Here is a 22,922-nt window from a genome sequence, read left to right as displayed (position 1 = left end):
GGAGTCTCTCTTTTTCTCGTTTTTTTTAAAACCCCTTCCATATCCCATACTATAAAGATGCTCTTTTTTTACTCTCCACAATCTCCTCCCTATGACTCGAACACTGGACATGGGTTGTCTTTGATACCAAAAGTTAAGATCCAAACCAACGCTCCAAAAATACCTAATGGAGTAGAAACATGAGATCTTTCGCGTCATCATGTGAAATTGACTGCTGATGAGATAAAACGCACAATTACAAGTTTGGCATGATTATTGTTTAGGGCTGCAACCTAGGTGGGTTGGAGAGTAAACCTAGGCTCAACCCAAGCTCGACTCAACCCAATCATCAGGCTCGAGCTCTCTAACCCAAACTCAATCCAAGCTTAATCTTCTAAAATCCGGTTGAACTTGGTCCAAGTTAGTTAATTTTAGGTGGATTGACTCGTTGAATATCCCTAATTTCATTTTAATCACTAAATAATTTTTTTATAAAAATATAACATTAAAAGCAAAACCACTAGTAGATTGTAGATAAAATCACATACAACCTCAAAAATCATTATTGAGAGAATATTTAGACAAACCATACTAAATCAAAGTCCACATTAATAACATCCAATTGTCCAAAAGCCATAACAATAAGATGGAATCAAGAAAGTAAAACAAAAAATATATAATTACGATAAAAATATTTATAAATTAGTATATAGGCATTAGATTCAGGTTGGGTTGGGTTGCTTGATCCCTCATTTCGATCCAAGCTCAACTCATTTTCTACATAACTCAGTCCAGGCTATTAATCGGGTTGAGCCTGAGATGAGTTGTGCCAGCCCACCCATGTTGCAGCCCTACTATTGTTGGACTAAAATGCCCTGCTAGATCGGATTCAGACCGCGCCTCCACAATCTGTAACTGTGTCACCAATCTTTCTTGTTAGGGAAAATTACTTAAAGGACCTTGGCGAAGGGGCTTGTTCCTAAGTAATCCCCAAGTTTTAGGTGGTATTTTAATAATTTATTTAGTGAACTTCTCTTTTCTTTTCTTAATAGTCCCCGTTGTAATGTTTTTGAAATACCCGAATTACCTATATTCTCGTCTTTTTCACATAAATATTTCATGGCAATTGCGATACTTTCTAATGATTTTTTATTGTGAACAACAAATGGAGAATGATGTATTCTTAATTTGAACATTTCGATATACTTTTTTTTTTTACAATTTATTAAAAAAATGAAGAACAAAAATTCAAAATTCATAAAATTTTAGATTCTAGTGTTTGTTTCGAAACTATGATATATGTATTTTGGATATTTTGAGAAGATTTACTAGATGTCGAGTTCGGAAAAATGAAACAAGCTTAAAATTTTGGATCACATTTACATAGTTGAGTTCACCACTTTTTATTCTTGAATTCAACATTTTTATTGTTGAGCTCAATAGTAATTAAATATAAGTTAAAAATGTCGGGTTCATCAATAATTATTGCCAAACTTAAAATATTGAGTGTTGATATTCTAACTAGAAAGTCTTTACTCGGCCAATACTTGGTTGACATGGCACGGACACGGAACCATAGACATGTTTCCTCGGGATATACAATTACAAATCCCCATAACATAGTGCAATTGTGTATCCCGAGAAAATAAATCTATGGTTTCTGTGTCCATGTCACGTCAGCCGAGTATTGATCGAGTGAAGACTTTCTAGTTAGAAAATCATTAATCTAAATATTAATAGTAGTTAAATCATAAATTTGACTTTGATACCAGGGAAATCTTCTAGAAATACCTAAAATGCATATATCATGGTTACGAAATGGACAATCAAATTAAAGATTATAACGTAATCATCAAAAAATTTAGAAGTTCAACTTTATCATTCAATTTTTTTATTAATAAATCATTAAAATAAATAAATAACATACGTCTAAATATTCCAGAGTAAGAGCATATCATTTTTCATTCGTCATTCAAGATTTTAAAAAAAATCAACAAAAATAATTGTAATAGCCGTTAGAAAATCTAATTATTTGAAAAAGATGAGAAAATGGTAATTTGGCTACTTCAAAAATATTACAACATGAGATGAGGTCTAGGGAGTAGGGACTATTAAGAATTTTTTTTTATATATACTAAATTTTGGACGAAGACCACCCAAAACTAGGAACTATTTAGAAAGAAATCTCTCTATCAGGATCCTTTTAAGTAAATTTCCCTTCTTGTTAACAGTATTCCAGAAAAAAAAATTCAGTTTAACGATTTGCACATTTCTCTCACTGATAATCTCCTTAATTTTAACAGAGAAAAAATGGCCAACCCATGGTCATAGAATAGGCTTAGCAGGACTTGCTGTCATGGGGCAAAATCTTGCTCTCAACATTGGAGAGAAAGGCTTCCCCATTTCTGTATACAATCGGACGACCTCAAAGTTGACGAGATTTCAAGCGAGCTAAACATGAAAAACCTCCCTTATTCGGATTCAACATCCTGAATCCTTTGTTCTTTCAATCCAAAACCTGTAATAGCCGTTAGAAAATCTAATTATTTGAAAAAGATGAGAAAATGGTAATTGGCTACTTCAAAAATATTACAACATGAGATGAGGTCTAGGGAGTAGGGACTATTAAGAATTTTTTTTTTATATATACTAAATTTTGGACGAGGAGACCACCCAAAACTTAGGAACTATTTAGAAAGAAATCTCTCTATCAGGATCCTTTTAAGTAAATTTCCCTTCTTGTTAACAGTTCATGGTTACAATTCCTCAAGAAAAAAAAAATTCAAATAAAAATTTAACGATTTGCACATTTCTCTCACTGATAATCTCCTTAATTTTAACAGAGAAAAAATGGCCAACCCATGGTCGAACCTTTCGAGAATAGGCTTAGCAGGACTTGCTGTCATGGGGCAAAATCTTGCTCTCAACATTGGAGAGAAAGGCTTCCCCATTTCTGTATACAATCGGACGACCTCCAAAGTTGACGAGACAGTCAAGCGAGCTAAACATGAAGGAAACCTCCCATTATTCGGATTCCATGATCCTGAATCCTTTGTTCTTTCAATCCAAAAACCTTGTGTCATAATTATGCTCGTTAAGACTGGTTCTCCTGTCGACCAGACCATTACAACCCTTTCTGTTTATTTGGAGAAAGGCGTTGTATAATTGACGTGGGTCTACTTTATCTAGGAATGGGAGTTTCGGGCAGTGAAGAAGGTGCCCGACATGGACCCTCTTTGATGCTTGTTTGCGTTTTTCTACTTGATTAAGTGATTGTCATTAAGTCTAATAATCATCCATTGAGACTGAAAATTTGGGTATTTTTAGTTGGCTTTTGTAGTTTGTTGTGCTCTCGTAGCCTTTTTGGTCATGTATTAAGACTCCGATACTTCTTTAAAGCTTCCTTTTCTTTGTTAAGAACATGTATGTTTCATATTGGTTTCTTGAGAGCTTTTTCTAGTTTCATGTGACCTCTGATGAAGAAATTATGCCAGAACTTTTCATCTATTTGTGTTGGTGCCAAGTGTTCCCTTCCTGCTCCAACAACAAACACTAAACAGCGACTAGCTCACAAAACACCAAATCAATGAGACATGACTTGAAAATTCTGAAATGTGGTTCTTAAGCCACTTGAATCTGGTACCAGTCTTGATTATAATGAAGAAGAAATCGATAGTCCCATTCTAAGTGACTGTGCACATAACCTTCATTGGGGCAAGTTATTGGTTTCTGTATAGCTGAGATTCGGGTCATGAGATGCAGAGATGTGAGATTCCATCTTTCTCTACTTCTTTGATCCTTCTCAACTCAGTGTCAGTCATTCGAGGAAGAATCAATATAACAGGTAAGAACTAAGCAGAATAAGCAACTGATATGTCTGGCTTACTCAATATGCCCTTCTTAGACCTTTTTATGAGTAAGATGTGTATTTGACATGTTATTTTGAGCATGAATTGATAACTTGATGATACCCCAAGCATTTTTAGCAAGGAAACTTCATTCCTAATGATTTACAAATATATGAAAATAAAAATGAAAACATATCTAAAACAAGGGCCCACACGGCCCCTTTGAGAAGTATGAAACATCGATAAATCCATCCACATGCATTATAGTATAAAACAATTTTTTGTTATATGTAACTCAAAAGGTTTTAAAATAAAAATATATATGAAAATAAAAATGAAAACGTATCTGAAACATTTCTCATACTAAACCATGGATGTGTTCACCAACTTAAGAAATTATTGTAGAGGATGGATTATACCAAGTGTAGAGTTGGCACTTTTCATCCCATTAGAGAGAGAGACTGCAGGGCGGATTTACGGTGGGAGCACTTTTTCCCACAAAAATTTCAAAGTCTATGGATTAGTAAGCTATTGCAACAGATTTTAGAGACAAATAAAAAAATATTTGTGCACGCAACTAATTTTTTTTTCCACTTCTAATTGCCGGACAACTATTTTTTTTTTCAATTGTCCCCACAAAATTTTTTCTACTCTCAGGTTGCCCACCCCACCCCCACCTCATTGGGCGAAATCCTGGTTCCTTGCTAGAAATCATTTTTATTTGATTCTTTGGCTAGTGGGATTGATCCTCCTCATTGGCACCCTAACTTTTAATTATTACAGCTCATCTTAAACTATTCATGACACCCTAATTAAAGATTATAGCACACCATTCGAACATTGAAAATTTTTGGCAAAAAAACTTTGAAGTAGCCTTCCCACTTCAAAATGTCAGTAGAACCCATTCCTTCAGATTACATGTGGTGTTTTAATACGAAAGGCAACTTGTCTTGTAACGAGGAGAGTCAAGTGAAGAGGAATTCACACGGGTGTGGATTGTGGAAAGATATTATAAAGACTTTTCTGGTGTTTAAGGTGAGAACAAAGTTTAAGGTAGGAAAATGCGATAGGGTGAGATTTTGGAAAGACATTTGGTGCGGCTCTTAATCTCTTAAGGACGAATTTCCTTCCCTTCACTCCATTTCTTCAAAGAAGGGACTTACTGTTTCAAGTTTCAAAAGACTTGTAGATGGTGAGTGGGCTTGGGACTTTGATTTTCATAGATTGTTTAATGATTGGGAAGTAGATGAAGTTGGGAGGTAAATTGCTGGCACTACATTCCACTGGTCAAATATTGGGAGAGAGGATGAGAGAATTTGGAAAGTAGGCAAGGATGAGAGGTTCTCGGTTAAGTCCTTCTATCACTCTTTATGTAATATTAAAGGGCCTTCCTTTCCTCATGTTGCCATTTGGGGTCCAAAGGTTCTAAAGAAGATAGCTTTCTTTATGTAGATTGCAATGTTTGATAGAATTCAAACTGTGGACTTCTTGATGTGGAGGGGTATGTGCATGGTCAATTGTTGCTTGATGTGCTTGAGAAATGGAATTAGCAAACCATATTCTTCTTCGTTGTAGTTTCACTTTTGAGATTTGGTCTCATTATTTTAGATTGTTTGGTGTCTTGACATGCATGCCGAGAACGGTTAGAGATCTTTTTACTTTTGGCTGAGATCTTGACCCACCATTCCAAGGCCGCCTAAAAAAAATCGAATTGTTTAATACCTTTAATGAGAAGATTCACACAATGAGTTTCCTTCCTTTCCACACCTGAACTGAGCTCCTGACATTAGAGGAATAGAATAAAGGCCATAAAAAAAAATCAAATTTTTTAGTACCTTTAATGAGAAGATTCACACAATGAACTACTGAGGTCTTGACCCACTATTCCTTGTTGTTAGAAGAATAGAGTAAAAGATACTTAAAAAAATCAAATTGTTTAGTACCTTTAATGAGAAGATTCGCTTCATTCCTCTCCACACTAAATGTTTGATTGCATGGAAAGTGACTTTTCACGGAATTTGAAATCTATGAAAAAATAATGGTGAAAAATAGGTAGGGTTGAAAAATCAAATTCCATTGTTTGATTTTACTTGGATAAAATCATGGGAAAAATATTTGAGGATATGAAAAGAAGAAGAAGAAGAGGAAGAAGGAGAGGAGGAGGAAGATGAGAAAGAAGATAAGAGAAGAGGGAGAGGCTTGGAAAATGATAAGAGGGGAGGGGGGAGGATGTGGTGGTGGTAGCGGAGGTCAGGAAAGGAGAAGGATAAGGAAAAGAAGAAGACGAAGAGAGATAGAGAGGTGGTCGGAGATGGTGACGACAACGAGGTTAGTGTGATGGTGGTGATGGTAGGGAAGAAGAAGATATTTTGGGAATGAAAAATATAGATTGATTTTACTTTCCCACTCATATGAGTGGGAAAGTGAAATCCATGTTTTGGTGGACTTTTTGATTAAGGTGGAAAATCATTTTCCATGAAAAAATGCAATTAAACACATGAAAAATGTCATTTTCCATAGAAATTAATTTTCCACCCTATTTTCCATGTGCAGTCAAACATACACAAGTCCACACTTGAACTACTAAGCTCTTGACCCACTATTCCTTGTCTTTTATTGGAATAGAGTAAAGGTCGGTACTAACGCTTGGAATAAGAACTCAATTACATCAACCCTTCCCTCTACCACAGCCAGAAAAAAGATTTATCTTCTTCGACCACCGCTATAAAAGAATCGAATTGTTTAGTACCTTTAATGAGAAGTTTCGGACAATGAGCTTCCTTCCTGTCTACGCTACGTTCCCCTATGGAGCAATCGGAATAAAGTAAAGGCCACCATAAAAGAATCAAATTGTATAGTACTCTAATGAGAAGTTTCGCACAATGAGCTTCCTTCCTCTCCACGCTACATTCCCTCTATGGAGCAATCGGAATAAAGTAAAGTCCACCATAAAAAAATTGAATTGTTTAGTACTTTTAAAGTGAAGTTTCGCACAATGAGCTTCCCTCCTCTCCACGCTACGTTCCCTATATAGAGCAATGGTTTATTTTAATCTGATGTAATAAGTAAAAAAATTGGGGTGCCAATAGCAGCTCTCTAATTAAAAGTGGAGAACATAGTAAACTTTTCGTATTCCATGGGTCAGTCTTAATTTAAAGGTCTCATTCTTAGCAAAGCTAGGAAGACCCTCATAGTCATTCCATTAACTTTCCCTTCTTTGAGAGAAATGGCAGGTAGTGCAGTAAACCAATTATCAGAAAAACTCAAAGACTCTCTCCCTCTCTTAGAGAGTACATGGAGGTTCCTCTTACAGATAATAACTAGTCTTGCATGTTTCTCTGTAGAGAAGATAAAACAGTATCCTTACTTTTTTGGGTTGGTGGTTGTTTTGATAGTTTTATGGAAATGGAGTGGTGGTGGGTCTCCTCCCAAAAAGATGATGAAGGCCCCTGGAAGAGATCACAGAATGCCCAGGAAAAAATTTGAGGAAAACCCCAAATCTTACTTTCGGGGTCTGAGAGGGAAAGGTGATTGAGATTGAATGGATGTCAGATTTAGATTCTGGGTTTGAGCTATAGTCTCTGATTAATCTTTCAAGTCTCTTATTAGTGTATTTTGGTTTTGTTTCTGCCTTCTTGTCATCTAAGTGGATTGTTATTTCCTTCCTCTTTGTATTTTTTCTTTTTAAGAATAATGATGAATGCGCATTTAGACTTTAGAATGGATTGTGATGGGTTTAGTGTGCATTGTTATTTTCTTCATAATATTAATGCACACAGTTGGATACACGGCTGATGTGGCAAGGGCACAAAACCACACATCTTTTTCTTATGTATCAAGATGAAAAAAATCTATGGTTATGTGTACTGACCAAGTCATCTGGCCCAACCGCGTGCATTGATAAAGACGTGACATTGGGGTTTACTGCGACTTTTTACATTTCTATCGTGGGGTGTGCACATAACCGGAGATGTATTTACTTGAGACACGAGTAAAAAGCATCTAAGATTATGTGCACACCTCCACGACGGAAATGTGAAAATCGCAATAAATTGAGTGGCACGTGGGTGTTAGTGGTATTTTCTAATTCAAGCCTTGTCTTTAATTGAAAATACTAGCAATCCAACTCATTTCATAACCCTACTCTTTTACTTTTTAACTTCTCCATTATGTGTGACGGTGTAGCATTTAACAAAACATTTAGTTTAAATCAGTTTTTTCTGATTATTTTTTTTTTTAATCAATCTTTGTTGCAAATGATCAAATCATCTTAATTACTTTTCCCTTATTTTTTTAACCTATTGAAGATACACAATTCCACAAATACATACAATTTCATCTTATCTTCTTCTTTTTTTTTTTAATTTATTTTATCTCAACATCTTCATTTCTCAAGAACACAAAACTCACCTATTCAATCAGATCAAAACCATGGTACGGACACAACTGCAAACAATTTTTTTACAGTTACATCACTCTTTAAATATTTAAAAAAAAAATTTTAAAATTTAAAATAGGGATATAGACCTTATAAATTTTCAAATATATATAATCAAGTGTAGCTATAAAATAAATATTTTTAAAAATAAACAAAATATGAACTATAATTTTTTATTTATTAAACATCCATGTTTCTATTTGGTCCACCTCTGTATTGGTGGTCTTTAAATAACTAGTGATTCTTCATATATTAAGGTTCAACTTGTTAAAAGTCTATGGTTTTGTGACTAAATTGGTATTAAAATTTATATTGCATTAGACTGAAACACATACGTTTAGAAAATATAATAAATATTGTACATTCTTAATATACAACTCTTCCTGACATGTTGATAATATTTGAAATATTCATCTCTTATGCGTGGTAAAGTTTCATTGTCGTCATCATCATCATCATACGTATCCATTGAAAATTTAGCATAGTTCATTATGATACCCATATTGTCAAAAGTTTCTAATAAGATGGCTTTGGAACGGAGAGTTGAGAAATAATTCATCTGATTAATTGGGCTAGCTTGATCATGTGAATTTTCAATTATATAAGTCAAGTTTTTTAAGTTGTTCGATAAACTTGATTACTTGTAACATGATTTCTTCTGTTACAAATGAGACTAATCAAATGGTCTCGACAAAGGGCACCATAGTTTAAAATTCTCAACGCTTTAAAAATATTATGATAGAACATTACAATAATTAAAATCAACACAAAATATTGAAATATTTCAGTCTATCTTTAGGAAAAATTACAAGTCTTTATCAACAGAAACAATCGTCATTATTATCCATTGGTCAACCATTAAAACTTCTAACCCTATGAAAAATGGTTACAAACTAACAGGGTTAAAATGAACGGTTTACGATTCTTTAACTTGTAAACTGGGACTAGAAATTTTAGAATGGGCTGATTTTTTTTTTTTTTTGTTGCAAAGATGATCCCCTCTCCATAGAGATCATCCTCAAAAAAATTACCCAATTCCAAACCTTTTTGCCCATATAAGACAAATATGAATTCTGGCCCATATATATATATATATATAGACACACATAAGGATTTACTTGGCCTACATCTACGGATGAGAACTAATCTTCTTCACTAAGAAATCAAATGAAAACAATACAAGAAAAACACCAAGGTTTTATTCCCAAACCCAAGCCCTAAAACCATTGTACACCCTTCTCCCTTTCCCTTGTAGTTTTTACAACCTTAGAGATCTCTAGTTATATACTGGGAGTTATTAGAACATGTCTATCTCCCCAAAAATAGGAAATCCCCAAATAGAAAAAACCTAAAAGAAAATATCACTTAATTTCTTTTTAGTAAATTCTAAAAAATATAATACAAAACAATTACTAAACAATTTCCTCTTGATCTTCGCCTCAATTCTCACCTTGATTGTGCATGTCCCATGTGGTGAATCACCTTATTGGACTTGGCCTTTAGTTTTATTGGACCAAAATCCGACTCAAAGGATATCGGATTTGAAAGTGCAAAAATCTGCAACACTTGACATTGAATTGTGAACAAAGTGCATTGAGGTGTTCCTGCACCAAAACGCTCCAACGACCAAATCAAATTTCTTGGTATAAAAAAAGTTGAACAAAAAGAAATTGCATACCTTATCTTCTTATTTATAACATAAATCTAGATAATGTTTTCCATTTATTCCTGTTTTGATTGGTATCCTGATTGTTCACCACACGTAACCACTCTAGCAAACACGGGATTGTCTTTGAGCTCAGAGATTGGGGTGTTCCCTAGATTTATTTGATTCGGAGCTCCACCGTATTTCCTAACTCTGAGCATCACACCTTTTCTTGAATTTGAGTCCGACTCAACAACAACTCAATACATCAAACAGTCTTGATGTTGAGGATGATCTTTCTTAAAAGATGAACGATCAAAGAACAATTATTCCCCCATAGACACTGCAAGAAAGGCATACGATCGTTAGTATTAGGCATCATTTGGTATATAAATGATTGATCAATCAATTACCCTCTCTTCTCAACCAGAATGACTCTCCCTAGGAATATGAAAAAAACCATAGACCTCAAAGGTATTATTTGCGGCTCTAATAGCCTTAATCACCCTCCTTGTATACCGAGGAAGAACTTCATTCTCCAAAATGAAATGGACCACAATAGTAAATCATAATCAATTATAATCTTTTTATTTTTACTTTTATAGTACAAATATAAATTTACTAAAAAGTGGGAGGAGTGCAACACGAGGACTCCCCAATTAATGGATCATCCATCCTAGTACTTAAGAGTAAGATCAATGCCTTTGTCAATAGCTTGGATCTCATTATATTCACATGCAATACCACTCCCTTCTTTTTCTATATCCATTAAATTTTCCTCCCTAAATATTTTGTCATATAATTTTCTCAGTTAGTAAAATTCATATGAATTTTATTCTACTTTTTATGTACATTTCTGGTTTGAAATCTAGTTATCCAAGTCTCTTAGAGCACCCGACTAATCCTCGTGCACTGTAGAAAGATTAACAAGATGGTTTGTAGTTTGTGCAATTAAATTTTGTCTATTCTGGTACATATATGGATGATAGTATCTTTTTTACTTACAACATAGATGATGAAAGTTCAATTATTCATTATTTATGAACTAATAATATAAGTCGTAGAAGTGGATCCTTGTAAAAAATAGAATTCTTTGAGTCCGATGAAGGCTTTGAAGATAAAAAGTCCATGACCTCCAATTTTTAACGAAACAGATTTTATAACTATGTGACGTGGCTGTCCTTCAATAGTCTAATATCACTACAAGGTACAGCAAGGAAAACCCACTACAGAGGATCCGCTCCCATAAATCTCACCCATGCACGTGTGCCAGTGAGGTGTTTGGGTCAAATATATCATCGTTCCACTAAATACCCAACAAAGAAAAAAATACTGACAGAGAGACCCAAATTAAATTCTATTAAATATGTTCCCACTAATAACCCAACGAAGAGAATGTGGGAAACTTTACAAACAATTAGTGGCAGAAATAATTATTACAAGTGTTTCTAATTCAACAATGTGACGTGGTATTGCTTCCTCCATTCCTCCCTATGAGAATAAAATTTCAAATAAAAACTTCTAAAACCACACTCTTTGTCACTTACATGGCCATATCCATCCACTTTTTAAGTCTTTCAACCCAATTTTCTCACCCTCCCAACATTCATTCACACACTAGTGCACTTTTCTTAGTTTCTTCTCCTCTCAAACCTCAATTCATTGTATATAATCATCAAATTAAACCGCTTCACATGAGGGCTTTTCGTGTCCGTCCCGTCGCGTCCAACAACCTAATCCACATTCTAACTACAATTAATGGTCTCCCTGTTGTCAAATTTGGATGGCTAATGCCATAATAAAATATGAAATATGTTTAATTATATTAAAGAATGACCTGAGACCATGTGAGGATTTTTTTTTTCCCTCAGTGTCCAGAGAACTAATCATTTTCATCATCCGAGGTTTAAAATCATATCTCGAAGTATTATCTTAGAATATTTATATTAAAAAAAAAAAAAAAAAAATTGTAAGCTTTCCCCTAAAATTTATGATGCAACGTAAAACAATAACAATATTGATATCCCAAGAAAATATGGAATCCACCAAAAAAGAGAACTCTTGAAAAGAAATTTTATTAGATCCAAGATCATCTATGTATTGTAGTTACAACATTTTTTAAAAGAAAAGAGTTTTATTACTAATAAAACACGAAAATAGTTAAAATAACCAAAAAACTACTAAAAATTATAAAATCAAACTAAACATGAAAATGGATACTACTTAATTCAAGAAGCAAGTCAAAATCGATAGTGTGTGATTTTGAATTCTATAACTAAAGTTATCACCGAAACATAAACATTCCTAAAATGTCAAGTTTGTTGAAAAATGAGTCTAAGCGAAGGAATTTGGCATAATTCTTAAAAATCTCGACATTTCAATCAGTACTAGATCTCTTCAAATGATTTTGACTCTAGGGGCCCATTCGCTTATGATTTCTACTAGTGCATTTAAGCCTTTGCTTGGACTTTTGGTCAGGGATGGAGTTAGGATTTTGTCTATATGGGGGCAATTGCATTAGATTTTGTTTCTCCACCATTGTTATTAGTTGTAGTAGCATATAAATCCTTATAATTTTTAAAAGTTCTTGTGGGGGTAAGTGCCCCCTTGCCACCCATTGTAAATCCACCCTTTCTTTTGGCGATCCAAACGTCCATGAAGACTTCTACCACTTGTCCTGTTAGAAAATAGGGGCAATCAAACTAAGAAAATAAATCGAGAGAAAGAAAACAAGATGCAATCACACGCAGAAACACATGAATCATACGTGGCTCCTTCAAGTTTGAGGTACATCCATAGATCACACTGATTCCACAATGAAAAGTAAAACTTACAGTTAGAAATTACCTACTTTCTGGGCGTCACGTCTTCATTGTGTTAAAAGATGAACAATACTGACCAGTGCTGTCAGGCTCCACAAACAATAACATGTTCTACATCAGTTTCTCTTGAGAAGCGATAAACGTAGAAAATTATCTGAAAAGAACAATACAATACGCAGAAACTAATGGTTCAGTCGATTTAACAGAACCGTCAATTCTGTAAAATTTTGTGTCCTTAAGACACAGAAACAATATTTTATTTTATTTTAACAAATTCCCTTAAAGTGTATATTTTGATTCCTTCAACCAGTATTCTTTAAAAGTAAAAAAAAAAAGGAAAAAAAAAAATGCAAAACTTCCGCCAAGCTCTCCATGCTAATTAAAATCAAATACTAATCCTTGATTGAGGTTTCCTTGTGGAAATTTTCATGAATAAGTCGAGTTTCATTTCCATTGAATTACAATCACTGGATTTGGATCCATGTCAAGAGATTTTGTTATACCGACAAAGTCGAGATGCCAAACACCAAAGCCATCTGCTTTAATTTACCAAGAATATACATAATTGCTTCAAGGGAATTTCAGGAGCCAGCATGCCTTTGCCTGTGCATTCTCATGTCCAGTTAGAACATTTGATCTGCACTCTATATATAACACCTAACATATTGATATTAATTGCTCATAAATACAACTATATATTGAAGTATGCGCCGTATATAATAAGGTCATGTACTTGAATACAAGAGAAGCACATATAACTTCGATCAACATTATCAATTATAATTAGCAACTCAACGATTTACATATTCCCGGATATCTTCTTTAAGAACTTAAGATCAACACAAAAATAAAAAAAACTAGAAGAAAAAAAAATTAATATCAAAACTCCTATAAATTTTCTAATGAGAACAAATATTAAAAAAAAAAAAAAAAAATCATCCTAGTGGAGTATCTATATATATCAAGGCCTTGTTCTTCATGAATGAGAATGAACCTCAGACTTGTTGCTGGGTATGGGGTGTTGAGGTGAGGGGCTTCGCTAGGTACCTGGGCTGATCGTCTCCCGCCATGATTACGACCATCTTTGGTTCCATCTCGGGTGGTGGAAGGGAGGATTTTCCGAGCTTTTCTATATCGTCATCGTCGTTGTTGTCGAGTGGTAAGTTAGTAGAAGAATTATGGTTAGAACAAATGAGGATTAGCAATGCTAGCGCTATGAGGCCCAACATGACTGCTAGGCCACCGAAGATATATGGGGTCGGGGACCTCCATAGATGGACTCCAGCTGCTGTGTTGGGTGTGCTTCCAGGCCTCATCTCTCTCTCTCTCTCTCTCTCACCTGTTTTTCTTTCTTGTGTCTCTACCATGTAATGTAAGCTAAAAATGGATTAGAGGAAGCTTGATGGTCTCTATATTTATAAAGGAAATGAGAATTAGAATAACACTTGGATCAGGAGAAAAGCCAAATTTCTTTGTTTCAATTACTGAAATGCCCTTTAAATCTTTGGGTTACTTGAGCTGCAAACATGCCATCTGTATTTTAGTGGATAACAACTTAATTTGTTGTAGTTGTACATAGCAAATCAAGTTGTGTGAAATTATTGAAAAGTCCTTATATTCATCTTAAATTATGAATAGTTCCCTGAAATCAAAATGGATCACAGCCACGCATCCAAATTAGTCATAACAGCTGGGAATTAATGAGCTTACCAAAAGTTCTTAATGTCATTAAGCTTAGAATGAGACTTTTTTTTATTTATTTAAATGACCCACTTAGAATGAGACTTATTTGATCTTAAACCACAAAATCTGAGGTATGATTAAAATGGGTTTTGTTAACATGTGCCTTAAGGGCACGAAAGAAGCATTTGAGGGTTTTTTTTTTGGTAAAAGTAATTGATTTTTTTTTAGGGCATTATGTTTTATAAGAAATTAAATTTTCAAGGTGTATTTAATTCACCTATGGGCACAAAACCCAATTAAAATTTTGAACAAAACTAAACCTATAACTATCAAAGTCAAGGTCATTAGGAGGGAGACTAAATCATGTCTTGAGAAGACTTGGACTCTAGAGAATATAAAGCAGAGAAGCCCTTGTCTATGTAAACCCATCCCTATCAACACTTGGACTCTAATCCTACAACCAACGAAGTTAGGCTTCTAGCTGGCTCACAATCCCCTCTTTAGAGATACTGGCCTCCTGAGAAGATGAGTTCACAAGTCCTTCTCAATTGAAATCATCCTCTAGAGAACATTACCCTCGTAAGTACTATAAAAATAAAACCTACTTCTCAATTTTATTATTATTTTTTCTTATCGTGGTATCCCTACTCTTCGGGTGAGACTAATTCCACGGCTGCACACACCACCCCCTTGTAAGGCCCCAAGGAATTTATATCTTTGTGGGGGTTTCGAACACTTGACCTACGCTTCCTAAGGAACTTATCGAGGCTCGGCTTGCCACTAGGCTAGGGATTAGAACCTACTTCTCAATTGACAAAGCACAAACCTTCAAAAAATAAAATCATGCAAAACCGTTCCATAGAAGATTAAACACTATTACGTCCTCCGAAAAAAAAATCCATTTTTATATAGTCAAGGTGGGAAAGGCCCTCATCCATAACGTTCAATTTTTAATTATAGGAGAGAGGGAGTGTAACTGATATATGTATCACTCTCATCATCAATACCAAATTATTTGTTATTTTATTTCACACATTCAAATTATAGGCTGCAAAATTTATTTAAAAACAAAAATTCCTATAATTCCTCTTTGGCCAAACAACAAATATCCTACACCAGAACACCATGTATCCGTAGCCAAAATGACATTATATATATATATATATATATATATATATATATTTAGAGTGGTACGAATAATAGCTTTAAATGTTCTGTTTCAAGGTGGTTTAGTTAAATTCGACGAATCCTAGTGTTGAATTTACCCTTTCTTTCACACAGTGTAAGACACTTTCCATAATTTCACATATTAAGAAAGCATGTTTCATGAATGAAGTAACGAACCCGAATAACAAAACGAGTGTGAAATCGGCCTTGTGCATCTTTACTTTTCATATATATGAGTTTAGGACCCACCCCCACTATATGCGTGCTCTTTCAGCTGAAGTATTCTCTTTCTAATTTCATAAAATTGGCCCAATTACCAAACCCACTCTTTCATTTTCAACAATGACCATTAACTCCTACATTATCTGAAAAAGAAAAAAAAGGGGGAAGAAGGGGAAGGTCTTTGGCTTCAATAATGCTCAATTGGTCTCATCATGCAAATGTAGAAAGAGAAAAGGTCTTTGGCTGCCCATATGGTTTCAAAGAAGGGAGAAAGAAGAACACAATGGGCCAAAGAATTTTGGTTTGTTTTCATTCAACTACTAATACTGGCCCCATGCACCAATTGTATGCATTCTACATATTGATAATATATATACCAACAAGATCATAACCATCCTGATATATATGGTTTCTAAGATATCTCTTCTATGTGATGAACATAAAACTAATCAACAATTGCACATCGTGTGATCATCATGTGGGGCCAAGACTTTTTTATCTGTTGTAGATGATGATATATGGTCTTGATGTTGAAATACGATAAATATGAATTCATAATTAACTTTATTTAATAAATTTTGGTGTCTTTAGTTGCAGTCCATATTGTTAAAACTTGACGAGTTGATTTTAAATTTGCCCAAAATTCTATGGAACCAATTTGCTATCAACTCGATAAGTCATCAAGTTAACTCGTTAATTCGAGGTGTGGTATTGGTATAAAATCAAATTCAGTTGAAAGATGAGAAGCTAAGGGTTGTGATCAGAACGAAATCCGATAACTTCGTGCTAAGTTCTAATGGTTCTGAGCCTGTCCACTATTTTGAGAACAACTCATGTCACTTATTAAATAATGTCATCAAGTGGAAAAGCTTGAAGAGAAGAAAATGTCACAGGTCACAATCTAAAAATCAGAAATATTTTCCCTAATCAAATAATAAGAATTTCTGAACTTATATAGTGACTATTATAATAAATTGCACCATATGTTGTGAGGTGGAAACTGTTAAGAAAAAAAAAGGTGCGATCGAAACAACTAAATAAATCGAAAAATAAACACAAGATTGCTAATACAAAGAAACACAAAGATTTTTACGTGGTTCCCTTAAATTGAGGTACGCCCACGGATCACACCGATTCCACCATAAAGAGAAAACTCGTAGTTACTGATTACACTCCTTCACTAAAACGAGAACTATAAATACCTCAGGAAACCTAACTAGGATTTTACATAATATTAGTAAAATTACAAAAATACCCTTAGAAAAATTTCTTGAGGGTGAAGGCATGGCTTGATTTACGGTACATCCTTGTTGACCAATAATACCAGGCTCCACAAACCACAACAAAAACCTACGACAAACAATTGATGATGTATTTTAGAGGGCCGCATGGTCAACGCCAAACTCCTAGTTGGCATATTGTAGCAATGCGGTGCATTGATAACATGTTTATATACTGTTAATTCATTTTGCATCGTCGACGGCGGTCATTGCGTCATGCTTTATGGTATTGAATGTTGGGTGGTCAAAAACATCATGTTAATAAATTGAGAGAAAGATAGAATTGAAAATTAATTAATTTAGAAATAGATGATAAACTAAGAGAAAATCAACTGAGATGGTTTAGGCATGTTGAACGAAGACAAATTACTACCCCACTCCAGTTAGAAGAATTATATATTCAAGTCGAATGTTCTTTTATCAGACCCCAAATCTTTGCGATAAGACTTTACCATCATTGTTGTAGTATGTAGTTCATATTGAGTGGAACATGTATATAGAAAAAGCAGGCAGATGCCGGAGTGGAGAGAGGGGAATGTTGCATTTCGAGTGAAGCGAGGAACGCATAACGTATCGAACAGAACGGAGCGAACAGCGATATCTATTTTTGGGATTGTTGGGACAATTAATAGGTACGATACAGGGGTATTATTGAAATTTTCTAATATCTATTGTATGGTTAGGGATTACTATAAATTCATATGATGTAACCCTAATTTGACATATAGTGAAAATTCAGCTTCTCGCTCTTGTAGATGTAAGCACACCGCCGAATCACGTTAAATCTGTGTTTTTTTTATTTCTTTCTTGTTTTTTTTTTTTTTTTCTCTTTTCATATTATTCATCATAATTGCTGCACGTAGCACAATAATCATTGTAATAGTCATCATGTTAGAACTTGAGGGAATGAGTTGTCAAAGGTAGCCGCATCTCCAAAGTGATCATACGCTGCTCTTGACCTTGGGTCTGCCCAAAAAACATTACTCATGTGATTATCATCATCAAGTTGTATAGCATAGAAGAAGCCAGGGTTATCGACCTGCTTCCTCTTGAAATAATCCAGTAGAGCCTGAGCATATGTCCTCCACCTTATGGGCTTCAACATCTGTTGCATGATCCATTGCTCATAGATCATATGATATCAAGTCAGATATCTTGATTTGGAGCAGACCAAGAAAAGTTCCACTCCATGCGTATTCTTGAATCTAAAGACTGTCTATTAGCACAAATATCAACTAATGTAACTGAAAATAAACAACAAAATTAATGACACAAATAGCATAAGAAAGATTTAACACAAAAGAAATAATCATTATGGGGATAAAATTACCCCCACTGCTATACACGTACCACCTAAAATCATCCCAAGACACATCACACAACACACATACATATATAATCCTCACCTTTGTAGATATATAAATTGCAATCCTCTTTTGCGAGAAATGTCTAAATGAAATGATTTTTGGTCTCCATGGTGAGGAGATTTTCCTAGAAATATATCTAAGGGCCATTTTTACGCCAAGAATTCTCTATTTTTTTGAGGAAAAAAAAAAAACTCTTGAAGTACAATTTACAGCGAAGAATGATAATAGGACACTATGAATTGCATTTAAAGAAATCAATTTTTTTTTTCTTTTATTTTTTAAAGAACCAAAAAGAAAAAGAAAAAAATCAGTCGTGGAAAAACATGATCACTAAAACCAACATTTCAAGAAATCAAGTTTATGATATATCTCCATTGATCCTTCCCGTAACTCAGGAAGAGAAAAAAAAAAAAAAAAGGTCCTGCATGTCACTCAAAAATTTTACGTAGAAAGTCAAACCAATAAAACCCATTTTTCAAAAAAAAAAAAAAATTAACAATAATGAAAAATAAAACACTTCATGGAGACCTTGGCCTAGTACTAATATTGGACATTTTTATATTGTGGACCACTTTGTAATTCCTCCATGTTTCAAGTCCACTTTTTCTCATGGAAAGTACTCATCAAACCTCAACTTAGAAAGTATCCATTTTTCATGACTTACACTACATAAGATATTATCATCATTCCTTTTTTACTTGTCAAGTTTACGTATAAGAAGAGTCTGTGCTTGTTCGATGTCAACTTGGATACGCCTTGCTTCACAACTGCATTGGGTGAGCTTTGGGAGCCGTGGAAAAAATGATCATTTTCTTTAGCCGGTCCCCTACCTACCATGTTTTCTTCTTCTTTTGCCACCAGTTTCTGCTTCATCAACTGAGTTAGGATCACTTCTTTTACCCGTCCCAAATTGTTGTTTGATAATGCAGCAGCATTAACACCAGGGCCACTGCTACTACAATTCAAAAACGGAAAGGAGTGTTAGCAGCATTATTATTCTGAGGTGCAAAAATAATAAATAAATAAATAAAGTCTGAAGAAAGAAAAAGATCGAACTCTGTCACTGAGTTGACTCAACCCACATAAACGATTTGATGCCCGAGTTGACTCAGTCATCGAATTAACTCAGTGGTCAAGTGACTCGGTCAAAACGAGTCAACTCAGTGATCGAGTTGGCTCATGCCACCGAGTCAACTCAATTGACTGAGTTGGATCCATGAGTCGGCCATACACTTTCTTTCATCTTAGTTTTCCCTCCAAACTCCCAAGTCCAAACCTCACACACTCACTCACTCACACACTCTCTCTTTACAACGAGAGAAGGTTTTGAAGATTAAGAAAGGCGATTTTATAGCTTTACCTCTTGGACTAATCTCATGGTGGTTCAACCATGGAGATTCTAAATGTATTGTGGGTGAATGAGATGTAGGAGTTCGAATAGTAGATTGACCAATATGATGAATAGCCAAACCTGCTCCATTACCAATTTTCACCGAGTCTGAGCTAGTGTATCCATTTGAGAACGTGAGATTGCTCAGATCCGAAGTAATGTGATGAGTTGCGCCTGTGTCAGGGAACCAACTGTCAAAAGGTTGAGCATTGGTAGTAGAGGAGTAAGCCTGGGCCGTGTGTGTATTAGGCAGAACATATTGGAAAGCTTCATTAAAGCGATTGCGACATTGGAGAGCAACATGGCCATAGCAGTTGCATACTTGACAGATGGGGCGAGAGCTAGAGAATGATGCAGATGAATCATTGGATCCATGGCGTTGGTGGCCAGAGGATTGGCCACGGCCGCGATATTTGGGATTGTGGTTATTGTTATATCGTTGACCACATAAAGGTTGCTGGCCTCGATTTGGATCAAATGTAAGAGTGCTACGATGAGCAATGTGTGCGGCAACACCAAGGGCAACACCAAGGTTGCTGGGAGCAGCATCCAGAGTGATTCGATATTCTTCTGTCAAGAGGAACCCAAGCATATCAGCCAGGGATACAGATTCGACATGAGTAGAGATGGAGGTGCGGAAGGGACCATATTCAGAGGGGAGGCCGCCGAGGATGTAGAGCAAAATATCCTCATCTTGAATAGGACGAGCAGCAGCAGCAAGTTGGTGAGTAAGCATCTTTGCACATTGAAAATATTTCTGAATAGGTCAGATCCCTTTTTGAGACATTGCAACTCCATACGAAGTTGAAGAATGAGTGCGCGAGAATGTGCCGCAAAGGAGGTCTCAAGTGTTTGCCATACTTCTTGACAAGTATCAATTCCAATACTTTGGGGGAGCACCTCATCAAAGAGGGAAGTAATAAGCTAACTAAGTAAAAGTTGGTCTTGACGATGCCAATGAACAAATTCTGGATTCAAGGTGGAAGCAACAGATGCAGTAGCACTTGGGATCATTCGTGGAGACATAGAGTGGAGCCGTCCACATAACCAAGGAGTTCGTTACCACGAAGTTGTGGTAAGATTTGGGAGAGCCACATAGGATAATTATCAGGTTCTAATTTGGTATTGATAACATGAGAGTGGGAAAAAGAAGATGGGAAGAGAGGTCTGGTAGATGAAGAAGACAAGGTGTTGGATGTGTCACTCATGTTTGAGGAGAAAGAGAGAAAAAAATATATATATATATATATATATATATATGAGAGATGATCAGATTGAATGCTCTAATACCATATAAAGGATTTGAGATGAAAATATTTCTTGTGTTTTTGTATTGAGTTGATGGACTATTTAAATAGATTATAGAAGATAAACATAACTACAAAAAGATAAGATAGAGTTTACACATGTCAAAGGGATAGAGAATCCCTACTATGAGATTTACAAGAAACCAACTGAAGATGGTATTGTTGTTCCTATTAATGTGGAGATGTGAAAACGTCCCCACAAGACTTGGTCATATTGTTGGAGGAAGTCTTTCAGTAGATACATTAATAAGAACCAAGGGTGTCTTAAATGGTTTCTCGACTGAATTTGTTAGCAAGGCTTGGAATTTAAATGAAGAAGATGTGAACAAATTCGTGAAAAGCCAAGAAGGTGTTCTAATTATCAAACTCAATAAATCACAAAATATGCCTAAGCCTAACAAAGCTCATGATAAAGATGTTGTCTTAAGCATTGATGCTGCATTGCTTGCCATCAATGGCAGAGGACGTGCCATTATGACGCAGGTGTGGTTGCCTTTGCTTGGATAAATGGGGTTTAGTGTTGCACTTGTGTAGCTTCATGGGATTGCTATCTTCTCTCCAGAGTACTCTTCTGATTTAGGGTTGCAAATGATTTATATTGTGAGAGGGAGTGGACATGTTCAAGTGGTGGGCATCGATGGGCAACGCGTCTTTGATGAGAGGATAATTGCTGGTCAGTTGTTTGTTGTTCCTAGATTTTTTGTTGTCTCAGCAGTTGCAAGAGTAGATGGAATGGAGTGGATTTCTATCATTACTACTCAAGAGTAAGTACCATCTCATCATCAGTAACAATTCATTGTCGCAAGTCCCTACTATAGTTTTAAAACTAGTCGACTCAACTTGAAACTTGTCTGAGTTTACTGGACTCAATTTTATTTTGAGGTGACTTAGTCCCAAAAATCAATGGACATTTGAGTCGAGTTTTCGAGTTCTATAACTATGGTTTTTACGGGTGCCATCATATATTCTTAGTTTTACATGCTCAAACATTGTTCATTGTTGTTGATCTGAAATCATTGAGTTTTGGCAGACCTGAGTTTGGTCAATTTGGTGGGTGAATCAGTATGGAAAGCTTTATCTCCACAAGTTGTGCAAGCTTCTCTCAATATAAGTCCAGAGTTACAGGAATTCTTCAGGTTAAAAATGTGAGGCAAGTTATGGTTTGTGGTTACTCCAAGTTATTATTAATAATATGGTTTGTATTTGCTCCAAGTTTAATTATATATTGAGTTGTTAGGAATAAAAACTCCCGTTTAATCATCCAAAGAGTAGTTTTTGTACGACTCAATAAATAAATAAGTAAAGCGGATGACGTTTAATTTAATGTTTGTAACATGTTCCTTCTCTCGCAACTCGCATCAAATGTGGCCCCATGAGTTTGGTGATATTTATTAGGGAAAATTACATAAAGGACAGTGGTGGAGGGATTTATTTCTAAATAGTCCCTAAGTTTTGCGCGGTAGCTTGATAGAGATTTAAATGTGATGCACGTTTTAAATGTGATGCCACTCAAGTCAAAAGCAAGATACACATTTTGATGTTTTGGGAAAAAGAAACATTCCCAAAAGTGTCCTTGCACCGATGAATGATCAGGCAACCAAAAAGATCATTTCAGTGCACAAACACCACTTAATTAAGTGGTTAGGAATCTCTCACAAACTTGTCCCTATCTTCCTGATAAAGTATTTGATTATGAGATATTCTTCCTTCAAAGTCTACTTTGATACTTTATATGATTTCACCGACGTTTAAAGCTATCTGGATCATCAATCCT

The 22,922-nt window shown here is 35.1% G+C and overlaps 1 protein-coding gene across 1 annotated transcript; it reads right to left on the bottom strand.

The window, feature by feature from the left end:
- Positions 1-13,727: 13,727 nt before the first annotated feature.
- On the bottom strand, positions 13,728-14,048 carry LOC147399265 (protein GLUTAMINE DUMPER 4-like). Its single transcript, XM_086446795.1, has one exon. The coding sequence runs from the start codon at positions 14,046-14,048 to the stop codon at positions 13,728-13,730; it is 321 nt and encodes a 106-aa protein (XP_086302921.1).
- Positions 14,049-22,922: the final 8,874 nt, after the last annotated feature.

Source organism: Akebia trifoliata, chromosome 7, assembly GCF_017979445.1.
Source record: "Akebia trifoliata isolate Shusen 1 chromosome 7, ASM1797944v1, whole genome shotgun sequence".
In the NCBI taxonomy this organism is placed as follows: domain Eukaryota; kingdom Viridiplantae; phylum Streptophyta; class Magnoliopsida; order Ranunculales; family Lardizabalaceae; genus Akebia; species Akebia trifoliata.
The sequence above is the reverse complement of the archived record's forward strand: the minus strand, read 5'-3'. Positions and strand labels throughout refer to the sequence as shown.